The following is a 12,172-nucleotide window of genomic DNA, read 5'->3' on the forward strand; positions in this document are numbered from 1 at the left end:
TGATTAGTACATCATGGGATCCCCTGCCTTCACATCTCGCATCACTAACTTTACCGTAGCACCTCTCCCTCTAAGGGCTGATCATACCTATCTTTTCTTTAGCATTTCGGCTCCCCGTCGAACAGTACTTCCCACCCCGCTGAGTTCTTACTCCACCTACCATGATATATGCTTTGACCACGATCACTCACCTACATACTCTGGCCTTCTGTACATACTTCTCGCCTATATTGACTTCATACCCCTTTTAGAGGATCGTGCTGCCCTAGTCACCCGCTCACTACACGAGGCTACCCTTCACGCTTTCCCTCACACCACCCATCCACCACTCCCTAGGACCGTACCCTGTAATAGCTGGTACAATGATGAGTGTAATGCTTTACGCAGTCAGCTCAGATTCGAAACCAAAAACAGTCTTCCAAGCGAACCAAAGACGCTACGCGAAAGAAACTAGACTTAGTTCGTCAAAATGAGGAGAAGCTACTGAACTTTTTTTTTTTTAAACCAGAGATTTCTAGAGGGATGTTCCCCCTCACCACTCACTGACACTCAAGTATGGTTTGATTATACACGCACACTTTATGATATCCCAAATCAGCCAATCCCTAACCTCTCACATATGCCACGCTCCACATCCTGCACCCTCTTCACTAGGGAGGGGTAAAGGATGCCGTAATGAAACTTCATGATGGCCGAGCGAAGGATCATGAGGGACTATGCACTGAGTTCATTGCATATGGGATTAACCTCCTAGCCCTGATCTTAGCAAAGCTATTTAATGAAGCTGTTTGTTTGGGGTTTCCACGCACCTGGACCATTAACACTATCTCACCCATCCTCAAGGTAGGGGATCCCATGAGCCTAGAGAACTACAGGACCATTACGATTAGACATGTCATGTCCAAGATATATGCATCAGTACTTGATTCCAAGGTTAGCAGATTTGCCGAGTGTCAAGGACTTAGAGCAGCAGGACAGGCCGGATTCTGGCGTGATCATGGGACCATGGATCACATCCTCACGCTTAGGTGTATCATTGAGGAGGCAAGGGCACGGAAGCAGAGGGTTTACTGTTGCTTTGTGGATTTCCGCAAGGCATTTGACACAATCCTGAGAGCCCGCCTCATACGGTGCCTACACGATCTACATTACGACCAGGAGATCATTTGGGCTGTCATGGCACTTTACGAGAGAGTTCCAAGCAAAGTCCGAACAAGATCTGATGGACAGACGAGATCATGAGCACTATCGGGGTCAAACAACGGTGTCCATTATCACCTACCTTGTTTGGCCTTTACATTGACGAGCTTGAGACAGTGATGCAGACACAGGGGGGTAGGTTGCTCTCTTGCGGGCACGCTAATCCAGATATTGCTTTACGCAAATGACGTGGCTCTCTTGTCTTCCTCATCAGAGGGGCTCCAGAGACACCTTGATGCACTCCAATCCTTTTGTGAGTCTCATGATTTGAATGTCAACCTGGGTAAAACCAAGGTTATGATCGGAATACATCTCGAGCCGTCATGCGTTAGGAGCAATTCGCATTCGATAGGTCACCTGTTGAGGTAGTTTCATCATACACTTATCTTGGGGTTGTCTTCTCCGAACCCATCTTCACTATGAGACCTACGATGCAGGCATGCTTGAGCAGAGGATATGCTTCATTGGCCAAACTAGAGAGGCAGTGCTTCCGCTCGCAATTTCAGGATCCACAAACCAAAGGGTTGCTTTTTTACTCCTTCGTCCGTCCAACAAGGATGTACGGCAGCCCATGTTGGGGCCCATACTTATTGGATATAGAGTGGGCCTATGTGGAGCGGCTACAGGTTCCCATGTTATCACGGATGATTTGTGGTAAGCCATCCGTTCCTAACCAAATCATTCGGGCGGAGTTTGGGTCACCCCCATTACAACTAGATGCTGCATTTCAGGTCATCACGTATCTGTACCGAGTCAGGGAGTATGGGGATTACACCTCTGGGCGTAGCAGGCTACCATGGCTAGCACTGTCCTCTTCTATGGCACTTGCAGCATAAGAAGACCAGAGGCTGGTATGCACGCACAGAGAGATGGTTTGAGGGACTGGGGCTTCACATTGACAAACTACCTCCCTCCCAGTACAGCATGGATGCTCTGTTTTCTCCCCTCCTATCACACGAGGTCAACTAGGTTATCCATGAGGATTTATTACAGCTACACACATTCCGGACCTGGTTGGGACCGAGTGATCTTCCAGTGAAGCTTAGCTTCTACAGAGATCACTTCTTACATATCACAGCAGAGGCTTTCATTGACCCACTAGGATACACGCAGATTTGTCTCTCTTGGGCAATTCCGGGTCTCTTCACATAGACTTCGTATCGACAGCAGCAGAGCAGAGCGACTACCCAAGGAGAGGCGCATATGCACTTTGTGTGACATGCAGGAGGTTGAGACAAAGGAGCACTTCATCTTTAGGTGTCATGTTTACTATGAGATCCGAGGGCGTTTCTACTGCCTCTTCAGAGACAGCTATGGGAGTTTGGCCTGATTCATCTCCTACCCAGACCAACAATGTTTGGTAGGTTTCGTTCATGAGGTACTTAGACACCGTGAGAGGATACTTCAAGCACGGAGACAGGAGCAGACTTTTTCCTTGGCTGATCCCTCTCAGAGCTCTATCACGAAGTTTTTTCAGCCAGATCACGTGGACCCCCACGAGACAAGGCCTCGACATGACCGTGACCCAGAGCCAGTGACCCATTTTTTTGTAATTACTTTAAAAAAACATTAGTGGGACAAAAAAGGGCTTGATGTGGCCCTGTTTAGCTAGGTGTGATTGCCATAAGCAAAGGGTATTAGCAACGAGACACCCGAACGAGAAAGGTACAAATGAGCTGTGGTGGTGGAGCTACTAAACGAGCATCCACATCATTGCAAATGCAAAAAATTCAGAATGGCAGTACGAAGTCCTAAGTACAACATGGTCATGTCTGTAGTCGACTATCTCATCATCATCATCATCATCATTAGGACATTAGGGTGGATGAGGCAATGGGGGCATGAAATTGGCGATAGAGTGTTGTCGGCCACTCAAAGGTGCAGCCCTGGCATGTCTCCCGGTCATAGCTCTGCATCTAACCAGGGCTACTATGACCCCCGTCGGGTGGGACCCGACTCTAAACAGGGAGGGGATGTCCCCAAGTGTGATTTGTGTGTCAACCCTCTGTCTGAGCACCAAGCTTTTTAGTCTCATAGACCCATCGGTCTTTCGAAGACTTTAATAAACTCTCTCTCTCTCTCTCTCTCTCTCTCTCTCTCTCTCACACACACACACACACACACATATAGCTCCACCCCTCACATCATTGTATCAAGTTTCTTTTAGTCTCATAGACCCTTTGGCCTTCCAAAGACTTTTAATTTGCCTCCTTGGTATTATAGCTACGAAGTGAAAAAACCTCTCTCTCTCACACACGCAAAGCAAAGCATTTTTATGAAGCGATTTGCACCAGTTTCCCTCACCATATCGGAGGGATAACCCACAAGAATAACAGTGGCAATTGTTCGCCACAGGGCTATAGCCAGGAGACCGCCGCGGACTACACATGTCGACATTCGTCAACGCCTCATCATATGCATAGAGAGCAGTTCAGACCGGATGGATTACCAGTAGAGGTCATTGCATCCTACACATACTTGGGAGTCCTTTTCTCTTGCCCGATTTTCACAATGTGACCAGTAATGCAGGCCCAACTGAGCAAGGGATACGTTGCACTTGCTAGACTAAGTGGCGGTGCTTTTCCTCTATTTCCGCGATCCCAGGACCTAGTCTCTTCTCTTTGACTCCTTGGTCCAAGCAACAAGCATGTATAGTAGTCCTTGTTGGGGGTCTAATCTATCAAATGCAGATTGGGCCCAAGTGGAGAGGCTCTAGGTTCTCTTATCATCACTAATGATCCATACTAGGCCATCGGTCCACATCATATTAGTTTTGGCTTTGTTTGGGGCACCTCCACCACAGTTTGATGAAGCATTCGAGGTGATCACATACATGTACCTAGTGAGGGATTATGAACCTCATACCGACGCAGGTTACCATAGCTGGCCTTATCCTCATTCATGACTTTAGCAACTGAGGGCAATCAAATGTGTTGGTATGCACATATAGGTAGAGATGGTTTGAGAGTGTAGGTCACCATATGGACACATTACCCCCCTTTCAGTATAGCCTTGAGGCCCCTATATTCCGCTCACTTCCACGTTATTCGAGAGGATCTCTTACAGTTACGCACATTCAGCTTCTAAAAAGATCACTACTTATGGATATCAAAGGAGGGCTTCACAGACCTGCAAGACTATACACAGTTCTACCACCCCCACTCTTTGAGGGTATGAATCGCGCAATTCTCTGTTTCAAGGATGGATTTAGAGGCCTCCCCACCATCTTGTCTTATCCGGATCAAAGATTAGAGATGTTTGGCGACTTTCATTCATGAAGTCGTACGACACAAAGGCCATCCACTCAAGGCACATATACAAGATCAACCAAATTCCACTCAGAGTGTCATCACTAAGTTTTTCCAGGCAGATAGCACGGACCAAGAGACCCCAAGGAGACATCGTAGAGAATGAGAGAGACGACAAACCCGTCAGCGCGTCAATGCATAGATCTGGTTCGAGGTCTTCCCTCGATGTTCACCATACTAGAGACACAGCCGTCGCGCATGACACTGGCACTTGTCTGACGTTGGGCCACAACTAGGAGACCACTGTGGACCACACCTACTGACTGTCACCAACACTCTATCATGGGGTTTATGCCACTGCAGCCACGTACATCAGCAGGACCTCCCGTGAGCTCAACTCCTCCGCCAGCATCTAGAGGACCATTGATGCCACGAAACAGATTCCATCAGGCTCAATCATTTTTTGTAATGGTGTTTCTATGTTTATGCTGCACTTGTCTTCGATGCAGATGCCCGTTCCACCTATTCACCTCATTGTATCTGATTTTTTTGAGTCTTGTAGACCATTTGATCTTTCAAAGACTTGTAATTAACTGTCTTTATTTCTTTCTTTCTCTTCCTTAAGGTTGATTCAACGAGGAGGATTCATACAAATGAGACTCTAGCACACATCAAAGCAGCAACCCCTAGCATTGAGTCATTGGAAGAAGAAGAAGACAAAACAAATTCCACAACTTATACTCGCCACTCTAGAGGGCATGCCATAAGTAGCGCAGTTTTATACTAATCGAAAGCATCACCTCGAGTTTTCTCAAAGGGTCACTAGGTTTACTTAAGAATCCCAAAAGATTCCGGAGTAATGCGCACTAGCAAGGAATACTAGATATCTCATAAACTATTGTGGGTGTCTAAGATCCTTAAGATCAATGAAGCCGCTTACAAACTGCAATTACCGAATAGAATTCGGGTACATCCGGTCTTTCACGTCCATAGATTGAAAGAAGTATTGGGTGCTGGAGATAACTTGGTCTCTGAGATTTGACCACTTAAGTGCCTCCTGAACTGGAATGTCTTCTAGATTACAAGAACCGGCAGCTTGTGAACAGGGTTGTTCTTTTTTCCCCACCCTTGAGAAAAGAACGTCTATTAATCCTTGAAAAAAAATCATACAGCTCAGCAACAAGCTGGATGTCAGAGACACCAACCTGTTTTCTTTGGACCCAGCTCACTGCCTCGGGAATTTCTAGAACTTGGACTACCTACCAGGGTGGAGGTCTATACATCCTGCAAAGACCTCTCACGGTCATGTTATAAAAGATGCCTACTGCACGCCAAGGCTGCTCTGGCCTCAACATAGTTGTTCTAGAGCTGAAGGTTAAGTGGAAACATTGCTCAAAAGAGAGAATACTTGGGAAACTATTGACTCTCTTCAGCGCCAATTCCCTAAATTTATGTCTCAGTCCTTCTTTGATCAAAGGGGGGGGGGGGGGGATTTTATGTCTACATCAGGACATGACATCACTAGTCTTATGGAGGCCAGGTAAACCAATGGTCAGCATATACCTAGATGAGTTCAGGAGCATGCCAACACTCATCCTCTAAAAACATGACATAGTTTAGTTGTTTCAATCTCATGATACTCACTCATAAGGTTGAAAACCATAAACTCCATCACGTATAGCAGGGACTAGCTACTAGGACATCCCCACGAACGTCATCAGCGCCCAACAATGGATTTAGCATTTATACAAAGTCTTCATACTGAGTTTCTGTCCGCACTCCGAAGGTGAAGAGCAGGCTCAGCCATGATGAAGGTTAGCACTAAAGGAGAAGGCCAATCAAAAGGTAAACCTATGATCATGTATCCTAACCTTGGAAATGTTTCGAACACACTAGGTACCTTTGATACACTTAGGTTTGTCGTAGGCTTGAAACTATATAAGTGAGTCATTACTCACTAGGACTTTGGCCTTGGAAGCAACTCTTCTCCGTGGCATTAGCTACACCATGGACATGAATGGGTACCTAGCCCCCACTCGATTTTCAATCAACATAATCCAAGCATGCTCCCCCTTCATTCAATCTCTTCATCACATTTGACAAGAGTTGAGACTTGCTTTGTGTTATACTATTGCAACAGAGATGGGAGATCTTAAAACAGGAGACAAAAGATCCTCAAACAACCTCTATCCTTGAACACAAACCATGGTCACCCATTTGGCTAAAAGCTAGAGCTTGTTGGGCTCTTTTGGTACAGGTGTTACCTCCTTAACGGGAGATCATCTTCTATAAGTTAAGTGGTCATTAAAGTACGATGGGGAGCTACTGAGTACATGTTGCAAAGTGTTCATTCTGAAAACATCAACAGACATCTACAGTGTGCCAAATGGCATTAAAAAAACTTGCTCTGATAATCTCATGCATTTGTTCATGCTACATCTGCAAAAAAAGATCCAGACCAACTCAAAATAGATGCATGGAAAGAACTTACAGAAAGCTTCAACTCAGTGTCACAACGCTGTGAATGTCTTTCACGGTTAGTCCGTTTTACTTTTACTGTCTCCCACTTCCATTTTTGCAGTAACTCGGCATCCTCCGTGTCTGGTTTCTCTGGAACAGGAACCTGAAGCGTGTACAAAAGCAGTATTTCTATATTTCACAATTCTCACACATCCACAATTGGAATGATTTATTTCCATGACAAAATACCACATAACAGCAGAATTCATTTCTCAGGTTGTAGAGAAAGAAAAAAACATACAAGATTGTGACCCCAAGTCACAAGAAAGAAATGGAGGCAAAGAAAATAATATCCAACTAGTCAAGCTATTTCCAATGATATCCAACCACCTATTTAAATTGGGTAACAATCACACAAAACTTTGCAAGACAGCAAAATACAGTCGCTTCACTTTTAAAGGGCAATGTGAGAAATGGGCAACTTCCTACTCATGCAACAACCTTCAAACTCAACACAACAGATCCAATCCCCAAACCTCAAAACACGGATTCAAGCCCCAACCCCCGCCTCCTCCCCTGGGCAGGGGGATCCAACAGGCAAATATCTGACAATATACTTGTGAGCTGTATTGCATGATGCATCAATGCTTTAGAAAGCATAGCGATAATATCTATGAACCAAGAAAATCAACAAAGTATTGGAAGGAGATTCTTACATCCTTACGATCAACAATATCAGCAATGCAACCACCTCCCTCCCAAAGCTTTTCTACAACCTCAAGCACCCTGGTGTTGATTCTCCATTTTGTTGTTCCAAGTGTATCCAGAGCCTGCCATCAAGCCCAAAGTAAGATTTCACCACAAAAATCAAGCAAATATTGAGTACTTGAGTTCACAACATAATTCAGCCAATTTAAAGTGGGATGCTTACCTCAAATACGGGGCGCAGTTGCCGCCTTGGAGTACATTTTAGAGTTTCTCCTAGCTCTCTTGCTCCATGGGTCCGCATAATGCATGAAGGTAAAACTAGATAACCCCCTCTCCTATACCTACAGAAGAGCAACAAAAATCCTGAGTCCCCATTCTGGAAAAACTCTGGCCGTGGCAAGCTCGCTCATAATTAGTCTGAAAGCGCAATGAATGTAAGTTCTCACATGAAGCATGACTTTTTTATGAATCTCAGTGCATAAATGACATACAAAGATATGCCTGTTACAAAGTAAACAACCAAAAATGGGATGTTCATCTTCTCAAAGTTAGTTGTGAAAGCACTCAACCATGGAGACAAATGAGCGAGCATATGACTGGCATATCTTGAAGCCCAATCACCCTGTCGAGGCACATGGCCGTGCAATACAGGAAAATTGACGTAAGAAGCCATCAAACTCTGTATAATTCACTATCAGACAGAGCTCAGATGGGATGGTAACAGGCCTTACGTAGGACACCTACAACCAACACCAAAACCCTGATTTCCAATGGCTGTGAGTTGAACAAATGCTGGTGGGAGAAGCCTTGGTAATCTTCCTCAATCAACGGATCTAGCCTAACCAAACCTTTATCCCAAATCAAACACACAAGAAACATCGCTTCAGAACCCCAACTAGACCCATTTAAGATAAAATAAGGCTGCGATAGAGAACTGAGATAAGACCAATGGAAACCACAAAATACTGAATCACAGCCTCATCCTCGAAAAGTCTCACACAGGCCTTCAAGAATCTGCTGGGACGAGTGACAAGTCTGCACTTCTGAGGAAGCTAGAGGTGAGCAAGTGACACAACACAAACAGGGGCTACCAGGATGTTGCAGGTTAGGAACTACATCTATAGGTCCTCAGTTACATTTCAACTGCTATAGGTTGCAAAATTGCTGACAAGGACAAGCACGTTTCTGGGAGATGTAAGAAGCAGCGATGCAAAGTGTGTAGCAAGAAAACAATGTTCGGATACACAAATGAAACTGATAAAATCAAGGAGAACAGAAGGGGAAAGGATTGTAGGGGATTATGGGTGGGGGAGGGTTTTGCAGTGTTGGGTCGTAGTTCTATATATTTCAATTCATGCTTCAAAAAGTTTACCCATTTTCCAATCAGAGGGTCCACAAAGTCTGTTGATAGTCAACACAACAAATGATGCTCTGATGTAATTATTGAGAATGTAAAACCGTACCCTTGCCAAGGGATGGGCTTCACCAGCATGGGCATATAAGGTGTCACCACACCCCGAGCCTAGCAAAATAAAAAAGAAACTTAGAATAAAGCAAAACACAGAGTAGTCAACAATTAAACAATTCAAATCATCAATGCATCAAATAAATTATCCATCACAGCTGAGGCAACTCAAATGCATCGAGTTACCTAAAATCACTTTAAAAGTATTATTCCATGAATTAATTTGGAAAAACATGAGCAGTATGAAAAACACTGGGCAAAAAGGAGGAGACTGTTTTAAAAATGATATCCATTAAAGAGCTGGCTTCCTCTCCTCTCTGCCATGTGCACGTCATCACTCCAGCTGCTTTCGCCTTTGCCCTTCCCCACCTCTGCCCCTCCCCACAAAAACTCTCCATCCCCAGTCCCATTCATCTCTTGCATTGACCATAGACAGTGGCCAGTTTGAGAGAAACAGGGCGCTCTGCCCAGTTTTGCCCCCCTGCTCTCCAGTGTTTGACGACATCCTTTTATGGGGCACGTGTAATTCACCTAATCTCTTTCATATCAACAGCCATAGGGTGCCAGCTATGTATTTTTCAATATGAATGACCAGATACATATCACCATAAAACATATAGAAACAAACATAGCAACAAAAAAATTGCATTATAAGATAATATAGCAGAGTTTGTGCAAGCTTACAAACAAGTTCCACAGAAGGTGCCTTCAAGGGACAGATGAACACGATAACAAGTTAGGCTCACTATACTACACCTCTATAATAGTCCATGCTAAAATGAAAGGACTCTGGATTATCCTGGGAATTACATTTGCAATTACAAAACAGACTATTCTGGCTCCCCTAAATACACTTGGCATGCTCTTCGTTCAACTATTCAATCATCACATCATGATATGTAGTTCGATCAGTCTCTGTTTAGAAACAATTTCATGTTTCTGCGAGAAGAGACAGTTGTATGAGGATTCACTTTACACAGCACAATGTGGTAGAAACCTTTCATCAAGAAAATAGACTACAGCTGTCAAATTATACGATCTGACCAACCAAAGAGATCCCATTTTCTTGCTTCATTGCCCAATGCCAACCATATAGAGGTATGAGTTACAGAACATTAAATTACACCAAAAACTGACCACAAAGGCTTCTAAATGCCTTGGCCTATTTTATCTGAAACTTCTATGTAAAGATATCTTGTAGTTGGTTTTGCGACCCTTGATGTGCTTGCTAACAAAAATCACTAATTAACCTAAAATCAAAGAATGTATATTTCAAACTCTGCATGAACACCTTCTCATCACTATGAATTGCATACCATGAAGGGAAGCTGTACAATCTAATCTGACTTTCATCTATTTGGAAGACACCTGAATAGACGTCAAGGCCAATCCAGACACAAAAACGAAGCTAACACCTCACCCTACACAGCATACATTTAGACATCATGGATTTGTCGAGTCACTGGGAAGTCATTCTTATTGGGGACTTCAACACGAGGACAACTACACGAGGGGTACCGGTTCTTGATTTTTGAGATAATCTATTTTATTACCTAAGTTTGATCTACATCAAGAGGGATATCTCGAGTATCTGCAGACAGGCCAGCCCCAGTCACTTTGGAAGGACACTCTTTCTTAGACATCAGTTGGATGTTGGGTTAGGAAGCAATGGAAGCAAGGAGGAGAAAAACGAGATGCTTTAATAGATTACTGCAAAACTGAAGTGTGGAGGCTCAAGGGTGAGCCAACATAGCAAAATCCTAGGGCTAACTGCCCTAACTGGACTAAGTGTCCTAACTGACCTAGATGGTACATAAACTATTTGTACCAATAGTCCTAACTGACTATAACTAGGCTTACAAGACACATACCAAGGTATAAGTCGCATCTATGGATAGCCCATGAGATGGCCTACAAACCCCCCTCCATGGTATGGGCTTGAGTATCCTGGATATGGCTCAGGATACCTAAATATCTAGTGTCATGGTTGCACATGTTCATCCCGTAGGGATATAGCAACCTATGACTGTACAGAGTACAACAGATCAAGTTACAAAAGATACTAAGTTTAAAGCTTGCCGAAAAGCCTCAAGCTTAGGTCGAGGTAGAGCCTTCGTACAAAGATCTGCCAAATTGTCTTCAGTGGGAACATAAGACAACTCAATATTACCTGCTGATAATCGCTCTCTGACATAGTGATAGTGAATCTCAATGTGCTTTGTACGAGCATGGAAAACTGGATTCCGTGCAACAGCCAAAGTACTCTGACTATTAGTGAAGATGACGATAGGAGCAGTCTGACATGCACAAAGATCTGCAAGTAGCTTCCAAAGCCAAACACACTCCACTGTAGCTGTAAAAGCTACTTTGTACTCAGCTTTACAGCTAAAGTAGCAACTGTACTCTACTTCTTGCTGAACCAAGAAACACATGAAGTACCAAGCATAAAACAGTTACCACTATGTGACACACGAGTGTTAGAACAACCAGCCCAATCACTATCAGTAAATCCATGCATGACAAGTGAAGTATCAGCCCCATAAAGAAGGCTTAAATATTAAGTGCCTTTGAGATATCTGAAAACACGCTTCACGGCATGCCAATAGTGCATAGATGGAATGTCTACTGCAAATCAAGTTTAAAATCTGCAATTTGCTAAGCATGTGTCCTAGTCACAAGCATGTCATCCCCATAAAGGACTAAAACCAGCAAATCAGTCCCACACTTGCAGATGTAAAGGGTAGCCTCTGTAGAGCTGTTCTGAAAGCCAAAGTGCGAGCAAATGAGTACGAATTCTCGAATACCAAGCCCTTGCTTGTTTCCTTGTTCAAAACCTACTCACACAAAGGAGGAAACCCATGATCGAATTATCCTGCCAAGTTTGAAACCTCTTATAATTGCCATGCTTATGGAGCTTCTTTGCCCATTGCAACCCAGGCACATACAATTCATGATCACAATCCTAACACACATTTCATCAATGAGTTTAAACAAAACTTCATTTCATTTCAGTTTTGATCAGAGATCTATTCTCAAGAAAGAGTTCCAATAACATCAAACCAGATCCCACATTTTAATAGACAGACTATTA

The 12,172-nt window shown here is 43.8% G+C and overlaps 1 protein-coding gene across 1 annotated transcript in view; it reads right to left on the reverse strand.

The window, feature by feature from the left end:
- LOC147902604 (DNA-directed RNA polymerase 1B, mitochondrial-like) overlaps positions 1-12,172 on the reverse strand; it is a 65,465-nt gene that overhangs the window by 30,093 nt on the left and 23,200 nt on the right. Inside the window, exons 5-8 of the mRNA XM_087373644.1 lie at positions 9,080-9,138; positions 7,840-7,957; positions 7,625-7,738; positions 6,940-7,071 (exon numbers count right to left, since the gene is read on the reverse strand). Of these exons, the coding sequence (XP_087229770.1) occupies positions 6,940-7,071; positions 7,625-7,738; positions 7,840-7,957; positions 9,080-9,138 (423 nt within the window). The remainder of the gene's footprint in view (positions 1-6,939; positions 7,072-7,624; positions 7,739-7,839; positions 7,958-9,079; positions 9,139-12,172) is intronic.

Source organism: Dipteris shenzhenensis, chromosome 4, assembly GCF_047967505.1.
Source record: "Dipteris shenzhenensis isolate YYH24624 ecotype China chromosome 4, Dip_SZ_1.0, whole genome shotgun sequence".
In the NCBI taxonomy this organism is placed as follows: domain Eukaryota; kingdom Viridiplantae; phylum Streptophyta; class Polypodiopsida; order Gleicheniales; family Dipteridaceae; genus Dipteris; species Dipteris shenzhenensis.